The 22,959-nt window shown below is 38.4% G+C and overlaps 1 protein-coding gene and 1 long non-coding RNA gene across 3 annotated transcripts in view; one reads left to right on the top strand and one right to left on the bottom strand.

Annotated features, from left to right (window-relative positions):
* Window positions 1–18,291, top strand: part of LOC132523837 (uncharacterized) — a 60,209-nt gene extending 41,918 nt beyond the window's left edge. The window contains exon 3 of the long non-coding RNA XR_009541666.1: window positions 18,255–18,291. This is a non-coding gene — a long non-coding RNA (uncharacterized LOC132523837). The remainder of the gene's footprint in view (window positions 1–18,254) is intronic.
* The window catches only part of XPO7 (exportin 7), a 60,882-nt gene extending 38,373 nt beyond the window's left edge, over window positions 1–22,509 (bottom strand). For both annotated transcript variants that reach the window (XM_060155573.1, XM_060155574.1), the window contains exon 1: window positions 22,413–22,509. In XM_060155573.1, coding sequence (XP_060011556.1) covers window positions 22,413–22,505 — 93 coding nt within the window. In that variant the 5' untranslated portion in view covers window positions 22,506–22,509. The remainder of the gene's footprint in view (window positions 1–22,412) is intronic.
* Between the last annotated feature and the right edge of the window lie 450 nt (window positions 22,510–22,959).

Here is a 22,959-nt window from a genome sequence, read left to right as displayed (position 1 = left end):
TACTAGAGTCATCACTGTACAATTAAGCACATAAACACCCAATGTAAGCATCACACAGATCTTTACATACTTTGCCTAGTAGTCATCAGTTTACAATTATGTGTATGCACAAAGATGGCCAACCTCTATGAGAAAGCTTCCGAATGCAAGTACGTACCTTCCTCCCCGGATCCCTCATGTCTAAAGTTCAGCGGACTCTCTTCTGTTGCACTTTAAACTCTTGCTTTGGATCCAAATTTAAAACGCAGGGTCAAAATAAATTCAACCCTAGCATGTGCTCAGAGATAAGACATGGGAAACGCCCTCAAACAAACCCTTCTTTCCAAATCTTGAACCAGTTCCAGGGAGGCAGGAAGGAGATGGGTACGTGCTTTGGTCAAAACCCCAAAGGGATGCAAATCCACTTCCACTTAATGTGTTCAAAAGCAAAGAGGAAAGGAATGTGTAAGAGTTCAAGTAACTGTCACCTTTCACTGACTGGAGAGAAGGGCAAACATCTGCTAGTTTTCAAAGGACCAGTTTGGACGTTACGAAGAAATTCTGAGCGTATTTTCTACGGTAGCGAGCAAGATCTGGTTTAAATAGTTTGATGGATCCTACTATTAGAAAAGACAATTCTGACAAGAACAACAACAAAAAAATAATAATTAGACAAACCAACCTGTGTAAATAGCCTAAAATACATTACACAGTCTGCCCAAGGCTTTTCATTATCACTTTATTTCATTATGCTGTGACTTTATAAATCACAGCTTTTCTACTAAGCAGTAAAGCCCTTAGGGCAGGATACCTATTTTATTCAATCTGATTAATAAATTTCAAACATTAACCTAAAGAAAACAAGAAAGACAAATACTGACCCAGGGAGATCACCAGTCTCACTTCAGGGAGCTCTCTAAAAACCAACCACCTGCACTCCAAAACAAGATAAACAAACCACCCTTCAAAACATCCTGGGACTCTGATTAGGCTCCTGTTTAATCTGTTCCTCTCTGACTTCCAGAGGTGCCCCTTAATACCCTCCTCAATTCAAAAGCACAGAGAAAACTGTACTTGCAAAGCCAGATCTCAAGTAATGAAAGTTCTATAAGCAATAGCTGATTTTTTCATATAGTATATGAATACAAGGGATAGATAATAAGGCTAATTAACTACATTTATTCCATAAAACACATGTGAAAGTCAGTGTTAGGCCTGCCAGTACTGGCCAAACATCCAATGAATCAGTTTAATTATAAATCCCCACATTCCTAAGCAAGGGATTAAATCTCTTTCACAACGTTTTTGTTTCAACCCAGCAGGCTGGTTCCCCCCTCCCCGCCCCCATGAAATGACTAACTTAAAAGGGGACAAATTATTTTCAAAATACGTAACACAGAAGACATCAATAGAAAGATACCCTAACTGAAACTGAAAGACAGTTATACAATCTGGTATTAGGTGTCAGGGGGCAGCAGCAGCCTCCTAACCTCCACAGCTACCACGCACTACGAGCTTCCCAATATCCTCAACAGACACTCCCTAAAGAGTCTGGCTGCTTAAGGTATAGACTCTCCTTGAAGTCTGATCAATCAGTTCTGGTAGCTCCCCCAGTGCAACTCTTGTTTTCGTTTACTACAACAAAGTTGTTCACAAGACGATGGCTAAGCATCTGTCACCGGTAGTTCCTTACTGCTAAAAAACTACATGCAGGTTATGGTGGGCTTTTTGGTTGTTGCTTTGTTTTGATTTGCTTTAATTTAGCAGACAAAAACATACTGCAGGGTAAGTCTGTTAATGAGTTCTCAGCTTAGGAAACAAGACCGTTTAAAAAACAAAAGAGTAATTTGACCATTTACACAAACAGTTTGAAGAACCGAAGCTCTAGTTCTTTGTTTCCAGAAGAACAAATGGGAAACAATCTTGTTTTCCCAAACAATTAGTGAAAACATCTAAAAACCAAGTCATTTTATTTGGGTTGCCAGTACTACGCATTGAAGGAGAGGGGAATGAGACATTTACATTTCTGTTCTCTTGGATCCTAATGTTTCAAAAGCAAATCTAATAGATTACTTTGAATCACCTTTTTTGGGGACCCAGAATAAAACAATTTACCCTACAATGTTTGATTAGCCATTGAAACTAGTTATTTCACATTTAGCAGCCAACACACCACCGTGTTTCCCCTTTGACGCAGTCCCTTCTTCCATTCAACCAGTTCTTAATAAGGACATCTATTACATGATGCCGGTTCAGTCACAGAAGAGCCTCCAGAGAAGAATGTCTATTTTCTATTCCTGAGGCTGCCAAATTGATAATCCACAGAGAAACGTCCATCTGGTCCCACTGGAACATAAAAGCATGTCTGGGTGAAATACTTAACAAAACTGGAAAGTGTTCTTCAACTAGCAAAGCACTACTTTAGTACAAGAAACTCAAGACAGTCAAACCTCCAAACCTAAACCACCTGGATTTCACCAACAATAGTTACCATGAAGGTATTAAATGAATATATCTTCCTTAATATTTAGCAACAACGTTATTTTATACAGTTTTTTAAGCCTGGATAGAGAAAATGCAGCTCAATTATTCTCATTTCAATATAAGGTGCAACCAGTTGAGACTACAGACCTCAGAATTTAATGATTTATCCGGAGAGTTGCCTGTACGTTACAGGAAAATGAAGACTTTGTTTCTGCATTAGATGTTATACTACACCAGAAAGCAGAATACCTTGGAATTTATTTTGATTTGTCACATATTGCTTTAAAAAGCCTGACAGTATACACTTTTAGCCTCACTGCTTGGAAAAAAAAAAATCCACTTGGAGATTTCCAATCAGACACCAGGATACTCGCTTTTAGGAAGGATTTGATGACATTCCCAATAATGCTGAGTAGTGAACTAGAAAACAAGCATAACCCTTGGATGACTAGGTTCTCTACAAAGTACATCCTTGATCTGACAGCCACCCAAACCACCTGAAATGATCAGAAGCACCACCCTATTACAAAGTGAAAAGTACAGGTTCAATCCAGAGAAGTTCTCACGAAGAATATGTAGTAAGAATTATCAATTTGGTAGTTGAATTTTCATGATTAGGATGCCTGAAATATAAAAAGAATTGCTGAAAAATCAAGCCACTTCCAACCTGTTCATAAACTCTATTAATTTAGATCTTCCTCAGTTGGAATTTTTCTGTGTATTCGGAAAAAAACTGTGTTGGGTAAATTAAAAGATGCATACTGAACCTGCCAGAAAATGAATGATTTAAGAGGTGTATAAGGCTAATAAAATTGATATACTAATTAAATTTTATTTTTTACCTATTCAATAAGGCGTTCCTATTGTCAATAATGAATATCCAATTATCATAGATAATGTTTTTCAAAACTCCTAAAAATCCAGTAACAACAACTATTGTTAGGTTAAAATAGCAAGTGGCGGGTGTAGTGGTTAAGCATCTGCCTGTCAATGCAGGGGACACGGGTTCGAGCCCTGGGCCCAGAAGATCCCACATGCCGCAGAGCAACAAAGCCCATGCGCCACAACTACTGAGCCTGCGCTCGAGAGCCCGCGAGCCACAACTATTGAGCCCACGTGCCACAACTCCTGAAGCCTGCACGCCTAGAACCCATGCTCCGCAACAAGAGAAGCCACAGCGACGAGAAGCCCGCACACCGCAATGAAGAGTAGCCCCCGCTCGCCACAACTAGAGAAAGCCAGCGTGCAGCAACAAAGACCCAACACAGCCAAAAATAAATTAAAAAAAATTTATATGTATAAAAAAAGCAAGTAGCAGAGAAAGACAAATATCATATGATATCGCTTATATGTGGAATCTAAAAAAATGGTACAAATGAACTTATTTACAAAACAGAAATACAGTCACAAATGTAAAAAACAAACTTATGGTTACCGGGGGGAAAGCAGAGGGGATAAAAGTGAGTGACTGGGATCGACATATACACACTATTATATATAAAATAGATAACTAATAAGGACCTACTGTATAGCACAGGGAACTCTACTCAGTACTCTGTAATGACCAATATGGGAAAATAATCTAAAAGAGAGTGGATATATGTATATGTATAACTGATTCACTTTGCTGTATAGCAGAAACTAACACAACAGTGTAAATCAACTATACTCTAATTAAAAAAAAAGCAAGTGGGAAAACGGTATGTAGCGTATATTATTTGTGATATATGTTAGCAAATTCATAAAGGAAAATCTGGATGAAAACACAGCAACAATTATCTCTGGGAACTGAGGTTATGGGAGACTTTTAATTTCTGTCATGTATTTCCATAACTTTAAAAATTTTGACCACAACCAGATATTACTTGTAAGCAGAAAAAAACCCCAACAATTATACAGATAAATATTTTTTAAAAGGAAAAATTTAAGCTACCTTCTTTTTCTAAATTAACTCCTCTAATTAGTAATATTACCAGCTGATTGTTTCCAATCAGAATTCATAAAACAAATCCATGAAACCAAAAAGGCAATATATTCTAATGGCTGAAGTTTTAAAAAGTTATGTCTGTGTTTATTACTACTTTTATTTTGTTCTTTCTTACTAATAATAAATGCTGATAGTTTAAATGGCCTGAAAAGAACATTCCACGCAAGGTTTCTTCTTGTTTACAAAGTTACCTAGAAGGCAATCTTGTGGGCCAAAGCCATTTTAGTTTTATACATATATCAGCAGATCTCTAAGATGTTAACAACTGCAGTGGAGTCAATGCGGGGGGGGGGATATTCTCATTTTTTGAATGAGAATATTTATATAGGCAGACTATTTATTTTTAAAAAGTTAAAAAAAAAGTTTACAAAGCCAGTGCAGAAGACCTGAATCTGTACTTTACGAGAACATATCCAAAGGGCCAATAAGTGAAAGGTGCTCAATTCGATAATCATCAGGAAATGTAAATCCAAACCACAAGGAGATATCCATTAGAATGACTCAAATGAAAAGGCCAACATCAAGCACTGGTTAGGATGCTGGAACTGTCACACAGTGCCAGTGGAGTCGGAATTGGTTCAAACACATTGGAAAACTGGCAGGATCTATTAAAGCTAAACATATAAATATCCTATGACCCAGCTATTCCACTCCTATGTATATACCCAACAGAGATACATGCTAAGTTTACCAAAACACTTGTATAGGAATGTTCATGGCAGCACTAAATGTAATAGTTCCCAAATGTGAAAGCCAAATGTCCATCAATAGTAATATGGATAAATGTGTCATTCCTTAATTTGGGTGCTGATTACAGAGGCATGTCCATTTTGAGAAAATTCATTGAGTTGTACATTTGTAATTTGTGTATTTTTCTATAAGTATGTTATACTTCAATGCGTTTTTAAAAAAGATGGAAGAATGACACAGTTCTCCCCAAATTCTTCAGGTATTTACTCTCATCTATTTCTTTCTGATACTTATGGAAAAGAAGTTCATCAATAACTGACAATTGCACATTAGGTTTAGAATGCTTTAGTTTTACACCAATTCCTGCTTTTAAAACTGTAACTCCCATTATTTGCTCAGGAAATAAATAAGGTAAGATTTCTGGATGCATGTGGGGACATTCTATTTCTGAGGGTACTAAGAGGGTGAGTGAAGCTTTTTGGCTGCAGATGCTATGTAATGTCTACTGTCGTAAATCTAGATAAAATACGTATTTCAGTAGGTGATAATGCAGTGCCAGAGCCTTGCGTGCATTAGATAAGGACAGCACGTCTGCTAACATATGAGACTGCAAAATTCTACACTTAACTTCAAAATATGTATCAATCCTAACTTGTAATAAACACATATGATGTTTGCACTGTGGGTAACACACAGCCAGAACACATGTAAAAAACTTATTTCATGAGGTAAACAGCCAGACTAACTGTGCCTGGCTTATTGACTTATAAATTTAACTCAAGAGTTTCCATTTAACATGTCACTAGAACCCAGTTTTGGTTCCTTCTCATAGTCGCTAATGGTGCAGAGAAATGAAAGCTGCAGTATGAGCTGAATCCTCTAAAGTACAGGTTTCAAACTGGTAGCCTCAAACTGGCCCACAGACATTTTTGTTTTTCATCTTACAGTGTCGTTTTAAAGTCTGATATAGTTGCCAATATTTCAGAGTGATATCTGGTTTTCTAGCTTTCCATGAAAAATTAGAAGATCTGATTACACTGGACCTGCATTTTCAAGTGTCACTAATCAAATGACGGTAAGAGCACAGTGCTTCCCAGGGGGCAGGCTCTCTCTAGTTGACTCAGTTCCTAAGCGTCTGGCCCCTGTAAACAGCGGAGTTTTCTCCACCTGCTGTAATGCAATTTTGTCTCATATCAGTGGTTCACTCCCGGATGTCAAAGTTAAAAAGTAGTGAGCATATCGTATTACAATAGATTTTGACTTAACTTTGGGTACTAACTCTTTGTCAAACTTGGTTAAAACAATCTTTTGAGTACACGGGGCTACATAAAGCTTAGGCAGAGAAAAGAATTAGATTGAGAGTTAAGCAATGTGGATACTGGTCTTAGTAACTAACGGTGTGACTTTGGGCAAGTTTATTTCCTGGAGCTTCAGTTTTCTCATGGGTAAAGTAAATGGATTTTATTATGTTATTGAACAAAGATACTCCCGGTTCTAAATTCTATACTTTTTTTTTTTTTTTTGCGGTACGTGGGCCTCTCACAGCTATGGCTTCTCCCGTTGCGGAGCACAGGCTCTGGACGCGCAGGCTCAGCGGCCATGACTCACGGGCCCAGCCGCTCCGCGGCATGTGGGATCTTCCTGGACCGGGGCACGAACCCGTGTCCCCTGCATTGGCAGGCGGACTCTCAATCACTGCGCCACCAGGGAAGCCTCTAAATTCTGTACTTTTTAATTATACAAGTAAATCAGATTTAAAAGTAAGCAAATACTAAAATTAAAAAGATCATGAAAACAATCAGGCAAATATTGTTAAAAGAGAGAATTCAACAAAAAATAAACCAGGTGAACACTCCCACACATCCCGTGACCTAGCAGCAGGAACAAGGATCCTTTTGGAGTGGAGGTTCAGTACAATCTGAGGTAAGACCTCAGATGTCAGGCAAATCCCTACTCCCCTCAAATCTTTCAAACTAGTTTTCATTTAAGTAGAAATAATATCTATTTCACAAATCAATGTAAAAGTCAAGGAGGTAAGTTATGCAAACTTGATTACTGCGTTTATTACTTGCTCATATGGCATACACTGGTTACTAACAACTGGAGAACAGCAGCTTTTTAAGCACGTGCATAAATGCATATAAACTCTGCAGTTTCTTCTAGAGGGGTTATCAATGCCTTTCCCTGCAGGGCTAGGGGACAGGATATACAATTGACCCTTATTGTTTATGGGTCCCCTATTTGCAAATTTACCTACCTGCTGAAATTTATTTGTAATCCCCAAATCAAAACTCTCAGCAATTGTGCAGTCATTTGTAGACACACACAGAACGGTGAAAATTTTGAGTGGCCAGACACACATGTTCCCAGCTGAGGTGGAACAAGGCAATGCTTTGTGTTCTTGCTTCAGCTCTCATACCGTAAACAATGAGAGTATAAGTGTCCTTTTTGTAGTTTACTTAATGACACGTTTTTTTGCTGTTTTGTGCTTTTTGTTGCCGATTTTGCCATTTAAAATGGCCCCAAGCACAGTGCTGCAGTGCTGTCTAGTGCTGCTAAGCTCAAGAAGGCTGTGTGAAAAAACGTGTTAGATAAGCTTCATTCAGGTGTGTTAAAAAGGTGTCTGTAAATAGAAATACAAATAAAACAAGGTTATAGGTTGTCTGATGAAAATGTGACCAGAGGTTGGCAGGAACTTAACCCTATATATCCTATAGGAGAAAGGGTTCAGTATTTGCTAATTCAGTGTTCTCAGCGACTTTATAGAACAAACTACCATAAATAATGAGGATCAGTTGTATTTCCACACATTTCCAGTACTGGGTGGTATTCAGTACATATTTCCCCATAGAAACAGAACTATATTACCATTGTTATAGGCATTTGTTCAAAGAGAGGTATTTATTAACTTACGTAACTACGTAACCCTCAAACTCTTGCAGATGACTCAAATGTTTGTTTAAATGGCCATTTATACTATTTAGGTACTGTGATTTTAGTAAATGAGCACTAAGGCACACACTGCATGGAAAGGACAAGAGCATGCCTCAGTGTTTGGCACACAGTAGAAGTTTCATAAAAATGTCTTGCATAAACTCTTAAAAAGCTTCTAAAGGGGTCTGGATTAAAATGGCAGACTGACAACATATCTAATCTTGTTCCTTTCCCAAACCCAACTAAAACAACACTAAAGGGATTAAAAAAAAATCATAATCCCACAAGGATTATGACAGGAGACAGGACAACAGCTGCAAAATTTTGGAATATAGAAGAATCAGCAGTAACTGACTTAACCGACTCAAGAAAGCCAAATATCTTGCCAGTGGTGAAAAAAACCTGAAAGCCAATCTGATTTACACTCCATGCTCAGATGTTAAGGTGAAGTGGGGTGGCCAAAGCAAGGAAGAACAGGGTAAAAGTATTTTTGAGAAGTTAAGATTTCCAGATACCTTCCCTTACTCGATGCCTCTGAATGACTGCCCCTCTTCCTCTGGACTGGGGGACACCAAGCCAGTCAAAAGCACCTTTGAGGACATGGGCACCAGACAGTTTACAGGTCGATTAGCAGCTACATACACATCAAATGCTGCTGAGCCTTCCCTTACTGGGCTCCTTCCACCCAGAAATGCCTGTGTCCAAATTGTACTCCCTCAGCAGGAGTTTGTAAAATCTTCCCCGAGAATCTCATTAGTCACAAAGGAAATACCTAAAGATACACTGATATGGGGTTACCCAACAAATGACACAATTGGATTACCGGACTGTGATGCCTCAAGCAGACAAGCCTCACCTCCACATTTAGAGCTTCCAGTCAGCTTTGTAGTCTATCAATCTTGATTATGAGGAAATAATCAAGGATTACCAGAAATCTGACGAAAGCCTTTAACATGGAAGATAGTGTTAAAAAACAGAACAGGCCTAAAATGGAATTGTTTATGGTTGGTCAAAAAAAGAGACTAAATTATAGTTTCGGCTCTCCCAGAAATGGAATCTTAAACCAGTCAATCAGGAATTGCCTGATTAGCACTAGTTAGGTAACCTGCCTGATAGACCCCTGCCATCCCCTAAAGGAAAGCAACTCTGCAATAACTAACCTGCTGTTTTGCTTAGTGTGACTCCCTTGTTCCCACTTCTTTCCCACCTGAAGTCTTTTATTTTGTACAGCTCTTCGGACCTTTCTATATGCTAGATTGGATGCTGCCTGATTGGAATCGATTTTTGCTCAAATAAGCTCTTAAAATTTTTAACATGCCTCAGTTTCTCTTTTAACAATAGCAATCAAAACAAACACATAAAAAGCAACCTGGAACAAACAGGAATCATGCAGGGAGAAGGGAACTTGAAAAAAGATACAGGGAGTAAAAAAGACAAAAATATTATTAAGCTCACCCAACAGACAAAACATACTGCAACTGTTGAATAAGAACAGGGTGCTCTAAAAAAGAAACATTCAAGGAACATAAAAAAGAGATCTTAGAAATTAATAATATAATAACAGAGACAAAATATTCCATCAGAGGGTTGGAAAATAAAGTCTCTCAGAAAATAGAGCAAAAGAACTGAGATGGAAAATAAGACAGCAAAGATTAAAATCAGAGGCCAGGATCCGGAGGTCCAACATCTAATTAACCGGAGTTCCAGAGAGAGAACAGAGAATAGAGAAGGAGAGGAAAATATCAACAAAATAATTCAAGGAAACTTCCTAGAGCTGAAGAACATCAGTTGCCACAAGGAAAGGGTCTACCAAAGCCCAGCATAATAAATGAAAATCAAGCCATACCCAAGGCACATTGCTGTGAAATCTGAGAAACCTGAGGACAAAAAGAAGATTCTATAAGCTGCCCAGGCGGGTGGGGAGATGGGTGATGGGAACCAAAACCAAAAGCAAAACCCAAGCCAGGTAAACACATAAATGATCATGAATCAGATGGCTCTGGGCATCACAAAAGCAACACTCAGCAGCAAGCCAACAGAACAATGTCTGCAAGATTCTGAAGGGAAATGATCAACACAGAATGTTTACCTAGTTAAACAAGTAATCAAGTGGGAGGGCAGAACAAAGCTATTTCAGGCACATAAGGCCACAAGAATTTATCACCCATGCTTCTATTAAAGAATGTGCATCACACCAAAATAAGAGTAATACCATAAAAAGGTATAAGCATGGAGTGCAGCAAATGGGAACTCCAACACCGGAAAGTGATATCGAAGGAATTCTGGGAGGATGGTGAAGGGAGAGACTAGGATGACAACTGAGCTACCCATGGAGAGCAATGAGGCCTTAATCAAGCAAAGTGGCTCAAGGGACAAGTCATGCTGAGGAAGTCATCACCAAGATCCCTGCTGCCATTGAGGACAGAATTCTCATGTTAAGACGATTTCACCTAAATCCATGTTGAAGTTTAGCTCACAGAAAAGCCCTTAACTGACAAAGTAAGCATTCTCCATTAAACTTTGGAAAGTTTTTTTTATAGAGCTATGAAATCATTTAAAACTAACATTCCAAGGACAAAGGCAGTTGTGCAACATAAAAGATAGCTTTGAAATGAATACTGCACAGTATGGTTACTTACAGCATTTAAAAGCGGTAATAGACTTCAGGCATAAAAATTCTGCATCCTATGATTTATAAATGGAGTAAGTAAAAAAAGTAAGAAAAAAAAAGAACATACTTGGTTTTTGCCACCTTCACTTCCTTTATAAAAAAGGTTGTTTGTCTCTCAAATGCCTTTTATGGAACTTGATTTTGCCATGCTGACAGTATTAAAAGACCAAAACAATGTACTTTGCTATGGAAATGGCTGAGTAAGAGAGTAGATTATGAAGGCCAAGTAGATCACCTCAGAAAAGGAAGCCAACACCCAGCCATGTGGGAACCCAAATTTGCAGTTTGAAACAATCATACTTGTAAATAAGCTTTTCTGCTACATTATCATTTCTCTAAAACCTCAGTTTTAAAAGCAGGTCTATGCAGGGAGAAAAATCCTGTAATAGTTCAATACTCTTGTTAAGAGTGTTAAATCACATCTCTAACAATTTAAATTGGAATGACACTATCTACTGATAATATATTTTTCCTTACAAATTTAGTAATTTTTTTTTTCTTTACCACATAAGCAAGTATGGTCAAACAAGTGACTTCTAAAGGTCAGAAAGTGATGGCTTATTGGTTAAGTATTAAAGGGACCAAAATGGGAGAGTTGTATAGTCTTTCACTTCATTTAGTCCTGGTTTCCAAGAGCTATTTGTCTTTGAGTTCTTTACCATTTAAGCTACACTGTAGAGGGATACTGTTGGGTCAGTGTGTATTTATTATTTCAATTTTATTTTCTTAAATATCAATACGGTACAAGATCCAAACTTTAGAGTACTGGGGATATTTTATGCAGAATCATATTAAAATATTAGAAGTGCCATTAAATACATATAATAGAGCAAAGAAAGTGATCAGGCACACAATCATCAATTATCTGATGCCCCCAATCATGAAGCTTCATGACTATGTTTTCCAATGACTAAATAAAAAGAATTTCAGGTTCAAGCACTATACTTGTTTTATTAATAGCACAGCCAAATAAATGCAACTGGCTGGGAGAGTATTCAAACAACTTCAGGAATCTTAGGGTTTCCCCCATTCTTTTTTTTTTTTTTTTTTTAAATTTATTTATTTCTGGCTGCGTTGGGTCTTTGTTGCTGTGCATGGGCTTTCTTTAGTTGTGGTGAGCGGGGGCTACTTTTCATTGTGGTGCGTGGGATTCTCATTGTGGTGGCTTCTCTTGTTGCAGAGCACAGGCTCTAAGGCGTAAGGATTTCAGTAGCTGCAGCACGTGGGCTCAGTAGTTGTGGCTCACAGGCTCAGTAGCTGTGGTACACGGGCTTAGCTGCTCCGCGGCATGTGGGATCTTCCCGGACCAGGGCTCGAACCCGTGTCCCCTGCATTGGCAGGCGGATTCTCAACCACTGCACCACCAGGGAAGGCCCTCCCCTCTTCTTTTAATGTTACTAGTTCTTTCGGTTTCCATGGCTGATAGGAATTGCAGTTACAAACTGAATCTAATTTGCTTAAGAGAATGAAAAGACCAGCCAAACTGGTAGACAATCTTTGCAAAACATATATCTGAGAAAAGACTGGTATCCAAAATATACAAAGAACTCTTAAAACTCTACAGTAACAACCCAATTAAAAATCTGGCAAAGGATCTGAACAGACACCTCACCAAAGTAGATGGCAAATAAGCATATGAAAAGATGCTTAACATTGTACATTATCAGGGAAATGAAAGTTAAAACAACAGTGAGGGCTTCCCTGGTGGCGCAGTGGTTGAGAGTCCGCCTGCCAATGCAGGGGACACGGGTTCGTGCCCCGGTCCGGGAAGATTCCACATGCTGCGGGGCAGCTAGGCCTGTGAGCCATGGCCGCTGAGCCTGCGCGTCCTGAGCCTGTGCTCCGCAACACGAGAGGCCACAACAGTGAGAGGCCCGCGTACTGCATAAAACAACAACAAAACAAACAAAGAAACAAAGAAACAAAAAACACAACAGTGAGGTACTACAACACACCTAAGAGAATGGCTAAGAAACAAAACACTGAAAACACCAATTACTGGCAAGGATGTGGAGCAACAGGAACTCTCAACTCATTGCTGGTGGGAACGCAAAATGGCACAGCCACTTGGGAGGACAGTTTGGCGGTTTCTTACAAAACTAAACATACTCTTACCATAGCATCCAGCAACTGAGCTGCTCGGTATTTACCCAAATGAGTTGAAAACTTACATCTACAGACAAAACCCTGCTCATGAGTGTTCACAGCAAGTTTATTCAGAACTGCCAACACCTGGAAGCAACCAACATGTCCTTCAACAGGTGCATTGAAAAATAAATTGTGGTACCTCCAGAAAATGGGATATTAACCATTGCTAAAAAGAAATGAGCTATCAAGCTGCAAAAAGACATGGAGGAACCTTAAATGCATTATTACTAAGTGAAAGAAGCCACTCTGAAAAGGCTACATACTGTATGATTCCAACTATGCAAATTTCTGGAAAAGGCAAAACTACAGAGACAGCAAAAAGCACAGTGGTTGCCAAGAGTTTGAAGGGGAAGAAGGGATGAAGAGCCCAGAGGATGTTTAGGGTAGTGAAACTACTCTGTATGATAGTTTAATGATGAATACATGCCCTTAAACATCTGTCAAAACCCATAGAACATACAACACAGAGTGTACTTCAGTTAGTACGATAATAATGTACCAGTATTGGCGCATCAATTGTAATACAGCACAGTAATGCAAGATGTTAGTAACAGAGGAAACTGTCTTGAGGATAAGGAGGTATATGGGAACTCTGCACTTTCCACTCAATTTTTCTGTAAACTTAAAACTGCTCTAAAAAGTAAAGTATAGGGCTTCCCTGGTGGCGCAGTGGTTGGGAGTCCACCTGCCGATGCGGGGGACACGGGTTCGTGCCCCGGTCCGGGAAGGCCCACGTGCCGCGGAGCGGCTGGGCCCGTGAGCCATGGCTGCTGAGCCTGCGCGTCCTGAGCCTGTGCTCCGCAACGGGAGAGGCCACAAGAGTGAGAGGCCCGCGTACCGCAAAAAAAAAAAAAAAAAGTGAAGTATATTACAAAATACAGTCTATTAAAAACAAATCTAATTTGTCAATTTATAAAAATTCCTACTATTCTTCCCCAAATTTTATCTTAATATTGTCTAGTTTACTAACCAATGTTCTATAATAAAACATTCCATTTCATATCCTAGCTTTCACCCTGCTGGTCCACTTGACAGGGCAATAAAACGGTTAAAATTCTCTAGTTTAATACATAGGCATTATAACACTATCATTCAAAGATGATGTAATTGCCAGTGGTTCTCTGAAGATATAAATTAGAATCCATACTGTATCTAGCTGGTATAAAATATTCTTCTGCTAGAGGATGTATACAGGAAAAATCTTCAAAAGTTAGATTTATAAGGTCATTTCAAAGTAATGCTCATGTTTAAATAACTTGCTGTTACTCTTCTAAATCATCCCCCACCACTCAAAAATATGTCTAAATGGGAAAGGTCAGCAAAATGTAACTTGGTTTGCCTTATGAGCCTTCTATTTTATATAGTATCTCTGGTGTTCTGCCCTCCTTCAAAAACAGGAATACAATTCTGGTGCACGTTGACAATCGAAAATATCTTCTCTGTAAGTTTCTTCAGCTTAATCATGCGTTTGTCTTCATTTTTTAAAAAAAGCACCCCATCACCTGAAGAACAGAGTTTACAGTAAATTTTAGCAGATTTGTTGCCACATATGCAACTAACAAAACGTGCTACAACAGCAAAAAACTAGTGTGTGCAACATACCAATAAAGCTATTTTTGAACAGCCCTAACGTCTTCATTCACAAACCTGTAGGAAATGACTACAGGTATTTTACCATCTCTCACATCCTCAGTTAAATTCTTAGAAAAGAAAGAGGCCAAATGCACTTGATATTCTAGAAGAGAAGAGACATCTGCTGAACAGGTCGCTAATACAAGGAGGAACTTTCTAACAATGTAGGGATGGTGCTGGATGATCTTTATTTAAATTTGTTGAGACTGGGTTAGGTTATTGATAATCACTCCTATCTTGAACTATTATGTCTCCATCATCCCAGTAGGGATTGCCACTGTTTAAACAGCACAGGATCTTCTCTTTCACAGTCAACATAACCACAGGACTCATATTTAACTGTACTCATAATGAATATATGACCTTACTGTAAGTTCTAGTACCACAAATACCGTACTCCTTAAAAGTAATTTTCCAAAAATACTGGGCTGACAACATGAGGCTCTGAAAAAACATTAGCAGTAGCTGAAGACCCTCAATAACAAAACAGCTGATAACACACCTATATGGTTACAGGCTTCTCCAAGTGTGACCAGGTACTGACAAGCTGCATCAATGTTTTAACTAAATAGGCAGAATGGCAGACAATGAAAAGAAAGGATGGTTTTAACTGGTGGTGTGCATGTGTGTGTGTAATAGTATATAAAGATATGAATAATTGGTTTTTTTAAGATTTATTTTTTTATTGAAGTAACACTGAGTTATAACATTATGTAAGTTTCATGTATACATTATATTTCTACTTCTGTATACCCTACAGCGTGCTCACCACAAATTTAGTTTCCACCCATCACCATACAGTTAATTCCCTTTACTCATTTTGCCCTCCTCACCCTGACCTCCTTTCTGGTAACCTCTACTCTGTTCACTGTATCTACATTTAGTTGGTGGTTTTATGTGCAGCTCTGCTTTAGATTATTTATGTGACACTGAAAGTTCCCTAACTCTTGAAGGTCTCTATTCCATCATATAGGAAACAGGGGCATTCATTTTACAACATATATCTGAGCACCATTCTAAATGTTTGAAACGTATCAGTGAAAAAACAAAGACACTTGCCCTCTCGGAGCTGACATTACAGTGAGGGAAGACAAATCATAATAAACAGAATGAATGAATTATAAGGTATGTTAGAAGGTGGCAAATACTACGGGAAAAAAACAGAACAAGGTGACGAATAAGAGAGTATATATGGGGATGGGGGCAGGATGCAGCATGCAATAGGGTAGTTAAGGTAGGTCTCATAGAGAGGTGAAAAAATGAAATAACACATTTAGAAAGGGAGGGAGTTGACCAAAGAGGTAAGCACATCTACTTATGATTCTTAACAAGGATTCGCTATGAATAAGACGATATACATTAAGTCCTCAAAGGGAAAGACTATCATTTTTCTGGGTACCGGTTATGTGTTAATCCCTGTGCTATACACTAATACGTGTCTCATTTTCTATAAAAATTTAAGGCAGAATATTAAAATCCCACTGGAAGTTATTCTCATTTTTAAAAAAGTAAAAGGTAAATGTAAATTTTATGAGTTAAAGAAAGACTACTGAAAAAGAAATAGGAATAAATGTGTATATACTATATGTAATACATTTAATTCATCCTTCTAATGCTGTTTTTGAAATTAACAATGGTATATTGCAAGATACTTCAAACTGAATTCACCCAAAGAAAGTCCATGCAACATTTGCAAACTGATCAAGATAACATGAAATAAACTGACAATCCAGCAGCTGAAATGAAAACAATAGAAATAATCCCAGAAAGAGACATGGTGTACCTCAGCATAACCTCACTAACAAATTTGAGTTATTTGATGGGGAGAACAATTTACTCTTCTCTTTAGGAGAACAAAAATCAGCTCATATAATTTAGGAACATGATATATTCCTTCGATGAATGGTACTAATGATAATTAAATCTTCGGACAAGTGTTTCTTTGAAAATGGCCTTAAAAGCCTGTGAAACAAATAAGATTAAAGAAACTACTTATAAGGAAATGAAATAATTTCAGATCCATTCAGCCCACTGGATTCTGAAATATTTCAGGGTAGGGTTGTGAACTAAGTCGAAAACAAACCTACCTACCTAAAATGTTTGCTTTTTTTTTTTTTTTGCGGTACGCGGGCCTCTCTGTTGTGGCCTCTTCCGTTGCGGAGCACAGGCTCCGGACGCACAGGCTCAGCGGCCAGGGCTCACAGGCCTAGCCGCTCTGCAGCATGTGGGATCTTCCCGGACCGGGGCACGAACCCGTGTCCCCTGCATTGGCAGGCGGACTCTCAACCACTGCGCCACCAGGGAAGCCCTCTTTTTTTTTTAAAATTAATTTATTATTTTTATTTATTTATTTTTGGCTGCGTTGGGTCTTCGTTGCTGAACGCAGGCTTTCTCTAATTGCGGTGCGTGGGCTTCTCATCGCGGTGGCTTCTCCTGTTGTGGAGCACGGGCTCTAGGGTGTGCTGGCTTCAGTAGTTGTGGCTCACAGGCTCCAGAGCGCAGACTCAGTAGTTGTGGCACACGGGCTTAGTTGCTCCGTGGCAGGTGGGATCTTCCGGGACCAGGGCTTGAACCCGTGTTCCCTGCATTGGCAGGTGGGTTCTTAACCACTGTGCCACCAGGGAAGCCCTCATTGTAGTTTTGATTTGCGTTTCTCTAATGATTAGTGATGTTGAGCATCCTTTCATTTGTTTGTTGGCAATCTGTACATCTTCTTTGGTTTAGGTCTTCTGACCATTTTTGGATTGGTTTTTTTTGATATTGAGCTGCTTGTAAATTTTGGACATTAATTCTTTGTCAGTTGCTTCATTTGCAAATATTTTTTCCCATTCTGAGGGTTGTCTTTTCATCTTGTTTATGGTTTCCTTTGCTGTGCAAAAGCTTGTAAGTTTCATTAGGTCCCATTTATTTTTGTTTTTATTTCCATTTCTCTAGGAGGTGGGTCAAAAAGGATCTTGCTGTGATTTATGTCATAGAGTGTTTTGTTTTCCTCTAAGAGTTTTATAGTGTCTGGCCTTACATTTAGGTCTTTAATCCATTTTGAGTTTATTTTTGTGTATGGTGTTAGGTGTCCTGCTTCTAAGTAAGGGTTAGACTTCACTTTTAGATCAATATATTGGGGTGATCCATATTACAAAGTTGGTAAACTATCTGACTTCAAATGCACCTATCTACTTTCCATTACCCCTCAATGCAAACCTTCTGGTCTCTGGCTTTCAGATCCATCACTCACTCTTCTTCTGTGCTAATAGCATCTGCTTACTATTGATACTTTAGTTTTTTGTTTCTTGTTCATTTCTGTAGATGTCCCATGTGTGCTTGATAAGAACGTGCTGTCCATCAGATCCACCCCGTAATTTGTGTTAAAATCTTTTGTAGCTTTATTCTTTCTGGCTCCTTGTCCAATCAATGACTGAGTGATTTTTAACTATGATAGTGGATTTGTGGTTTTGCCCTATACTTTTATCAGGTTTTACTTTATATATTCTGAAGCCATTTCATGAGGTGCATACAAGTTTAGGAGCTGGGTGTGTTGCTATTTAGTGACTATTTTGATCTCTAAAGTTTTTGCCCGTTATGTGTATAAATCTTGCCTCCCACTTTGTAGATTGTATTGTTACTCTTAATGATGTCTTTTGATGAAGAGCAGTTCTTAATTCTAATACAGTACAATTTATCATTATTTTCCTTTATGATTAGTGTTTTGCTTGTCCTTTTTTTTTTTTGCAGTACGTGGGCATCTCACTGTTGCGGCCTCTCCCGTTGCAGAGCACAGGCTCCGGATGCGCAGGCTCAGCGGCCACGGCTCACGGGCCCAGCCGCTCCGTGGCATGTGGGATCTTCCCAGACTGGGGCACGAACTCGTGTCCCCTGCATCGGCAGGCGGACTCTCAACCACTGTGCCACCAGGGAAGCCCTTTGTTATCTTTTAAATGTTGGTTTCTTTTACTTTTTAAATTTTAAAACCCAAGCATCATTTACTTATTTATTTATGGCTGCATTGGGTCTTCGTTGCTGCATATGGGCTTTCTCTAGTTGTGGTGAGCAGGGCTACTCTTCGTTGCGGTGCGCGGGCTTCTCATTGTGGTGGCTCCTCTTGCTGTGAAGCGTGGGCTCTAAGCACGCGGGCTTCAGTAGTTGTGGCACGCGGGCTCAGTAGCTGTGGCTTGCGGGCTCAGTAGCTGTGGCTTGCGGGCTCTAGAGCGCACGCTCAGTAGTTGTGGCGCACGGGCTTAGTTGCTCCGTGGCATGTGGCATCTTCCCGGACCAGGGCTCCAACCCGTGTCCCCTGCCTTGGCAGGTGGATTCTTAACCCCTGTGCTACCAGGGAAGTCCTGGTTTCTTTTACTTTTAACTTTAGATCTAAAGGCCAATTGGAAGTGACTATCTTGCATGGTTGGTTTGTTATGTTGGGGGTGGTGGTGGTCAAGCTTTATTTCTCTCTGTTATTACTATGGACTCTTCCTTTGTGCTGTGTTTGTCCTCTTTTTCTCTTTGTTTTTCTTTCCTTGATCTTTTTTGGATTAAAAATTTTTTTTTGGTTTGCTAATTCTTGAATTCCGCCCCCCACCCCACCCCAATACTAGTAACCTCACATTCTTAATAAAGCCCAAAGTTAGCAGTATTTTATCCCCCATCCTGAAGAAAACAATGCCCTTAAAACATAAACTATGATCAGTTCTCTCCTGTGTTAGTCTGTTATTGTCCATTACTTTGGTTTCATATTTTTATTTTTTTCTTATTTTTTAATTCTATTGGAGTATAGTTGATTTACTGGTTGTGTATTTTTAGCCCTAAAAATTAGACACTACTGTCATTTCATATAATGTTTGTTTAGATTTACTTATGTTTGCCAACTTCTTGGCTGTGCTTTACTTCTCACTACCCTTATTCTAGGGTATTTTCCTTCTTTAAGTGTATGCTTCTTAAAAGTTCCTGAAGTAAAGATTTGCTGATGGTAAACTCAACTTTTCTTTATCTAAAAACGACTAAGAATGTCTTCATTCTTGAAAAATTATTTTGTTGTGTACACAGTTCTAAGCTGATATTGATTTCTCTCTGTACTATGTTTTGGCTTCTAGATTGCTGTTGAGATGTCTCTATCAGCATGATTTTTCTTTGTAGGTGATGTTTTCTTTCTGAGAATTTGTAGCTTTACTATATGTGTAGGTGTGATTTTAAAAAATGTTATCTTGTTTTATATGCAAAGCAACTTTAACTTGTTTCAGAAAATTCTCAGCCAACATTCTTCAAATATTTGGCTTTCCTTCATTCTTTCTAGGTATGTTAAATATTCTATCCTCCGTGTCTCTTGACCCTTCATATTTCACACTTTTCCTGTCCTTGTTTCCCTGTGCTGTATTCTGAACAACATCTTTAGATCTTCCAGTTCTTTAACACTCTTCCTCATTGTCTAACATGCTAACCTATTCACTGGGTTTAAAATTTCAACGATTATATTTTCAACTTATATTCTACTTGACTTTTTTTCAAATGTGCCTCATCATTTTTGATGGTCACGTTTTGTTCTTTAAAAAAATTCATTACTTTGTTAAGCATTTCAATAGATAGTTTAATTAATTTTTTATTCTGCATTTGATGATCTTCCAATATCTGAAGTATCTGGTATGTATGTGTGAGGGGGGATGATAGGGGATGTAATATCTAAATCTGCTCTTACAGTTTCTGCTCAACCTCACTTATGGGGCCTTTTCCCATGTGGGGGGATAATATAAATTCACAATTGGCTGATATAAAGCTGTGGAAATCCTGAATACCTACGTTTTCCTGTTTCTGCTAGTGGCAAGGGAGTGGTAACAACTCCGATTGCTTTCTAGGGTCCTGGATTAATGTGGAAGTTTCAGCTTTAGATTCCTTACTTTGCAGTGGGCACAAGTGTTTAGTTTTGGGATTTGACCCTAGAGCCACTTCTGCTTCACTACTGACTCCCCACACTCCAGTTAGAATGGGTTCATTTAAATTAATCGATAGGGGTGGAGGACCTGGAGATTTCCCTTATTTCTTGCAAGCTTGTCAATGCTTATTCAAATTCAACAGGATCCACTTATGCAACTCTATCTTTCTACTTATGTTTTTTTTTTGGCATGCGGGATCTTAGTTCCCTGACAAGGGATGGAAGCCGTGCTCCCTGTAGTGGAAGCTCGGGGTCTTAACCACTGGACCACCAGGGAAGTCCCTTCCTACTCATTTTTGCTCCCAAGGAATTTTTTTTGGGCTAAGGTCAACTACGTATTTGAAAGGAATTACTTTAATACTTTACTAAGCATTTCTAGGTGTTATACAGAAGAATTTTCAAGTAATGTACTCTGCCACATTGCTAGAAATTTCAGGAGTCCTCTTTTCTTCAAACATGTGTTTAAACTATATCTCTCCCATTTTATACCTATGTAGCTTTTCTACACCTACATGTAGGATCATGCATTGATCTATATAAACTTATCTTGTCACGCTTGGAGAATTCTTCTAGTCTATTGAGATCTTTTGAGCTCCTGTTATCACACAGTTTACCCGTTCACTCTGTATATAAGCAGCCCATTAAACTTTTATTACAGCAGCTATTTGTTTATATGATCGTTTCTTTTATTATCCGTTGAGATTAAAGGATAGGATATATGTTTGTTATTTTTGAGTTCTGAGAGCATGTTGGAATATAACTCACAGGCGATATTCAATAAATGCATACTGAATGGATGTCCTTATCTAAGTTGCTAATAAAAGTACTGAACAGGATAAGCCCATGGTCAGAGCCCTGAGCCATAACAGAGACCCTGTTCCTAGCTGTCAATGACTCATTGTTTAGCATGCTTGTGTATGGCCATTCAACTAGTTATTCAGTGATTCAACAAATATTTGAGACTGTATTAAATTTTACATTTCAGCCAATTACCTAATGTCTATGAGGATATCCTGATTTCATCCAGTGCTTTGCTGAAATCCAGATATATTCTGTCTATAGCATTTCCCTTTTCTACTAGCCTTACTGACTCACCTTAATTCCTTCATGAAGCCATTCTAAACATTCAGATCATACTGATTTCTTTAGTACAACTCTGAACTCAGCAACACACATTTTTACACTTCAACTATATGCTGCCTATTTATTAACTGTTTAATGAGTTTATAACTTATCTTCCCACGATATTTAACAGTATTGTTCATATAGCAAATTGTCAATAAATAATTGCTTTTTATAGCAGAATGCCTTTTAAATGTGTGATATTTGGGGAGAAAAGGAGAACTCATCTCTAGTCCCACCCTCACTGGAGGAAAAACTGTAGGAAAGAAATAGGATTTTGTATTTAGTTACCCTCAAGGGAAGTAAATAAAGAATGCTGTATATGTTTAATAAAATTACTCACCCTTTGATACTACTAAAATCTGTTTTTATATCCTTAAAATCTTATTTCTTCAAACAGCAGAGCAACAAACACTTGTGAAAGAAATGTATTCAGTTACAGCAACCCAAAGAATGAGGGCCTATACATTTTACAGATGATGTGAAATAGAATATTTTGAAACATACTGTCAACCACTGTAGCATATTAACACTCCAGTCCTAAATATTTTATCCAATTGATCATGCCCAAAAAGGAACTTCCATAAATTATCAAGTACTTAATTACTGACAAGCCTAGGAAAGCCACATTGTGTGCCAATTCTTGAAAACACAAGTAGTTAAATTTTCATATCTTTCTCAAAAAATGACAAAGACGAGTGCTGAATATTACAGCCAGTGAGAATCCACAAAGATTTCCAGTTCAGTGTTTCTCACACTATGATTCATGGACTTCTGGCGGTTACTGAGACTCTCTCAGGAGGTCTATAAGATCCAAGCTATCTTCATAATAATACTAGGACATTATTTACCTTTTTCACTGTATTGACATTTGCACAAATGGTGCACAAAGGCAATGGTGGATAAAATTGCTGGTAACTTAGTACAAACCAAGGCAGTGGCATCAGAGTGTACTAGTAGTCATTGTATTCATATTCTTCACTGCCACACACTTATTGGAGGAAAAAAAAAAAGACAGTTTCACTTAAGAACATCCTTGATGGAGGGAACAGAAAAATTATTATTTTTATGAAATCTCAACCTTGAGGGCACTTTAAAAAATATTCTATGTGATGAATGGGAAGTATGCATAAAACATTTCTCTGGCATACCAATGGGTTTTCACATAACAGAGCAAGGAAAGTTCAGACCCGGTTTCAGATTCCATACTGCAACTAATCTCCATGAAACTACTACTTGTCAAAGAAGTATCCAAGAAGAATATCCATAATTATCTGAAAAGGTTATTAAAATATTCCTCCCTTTTCCAACTACTTACCTGTGTGAGGCTGGATTTTTTTTAAATACATTTCAACCAAAACAATGTATGGTAACAGACTGAATGCAGAAGTAAATATG

The sequence above is a fragment of the Lagenorhynchus albirostris genome, chromosome 7 (genome assembly GCF_949774975.1).
Source record: "Lagenorhynchus albirostris chromosome 7, mLagAlb1.1, whole genome shotgun sequence".
NCBI lineage: Eukaryota > Metazoa > Chordata > Mammalia > Artiodactyla > Delphinidae > Lagenorhynchus > Lagenorhynchus albirostris.
This window is presented reverse-complemented; position numbering and strand designations above follow the sequence as displayed.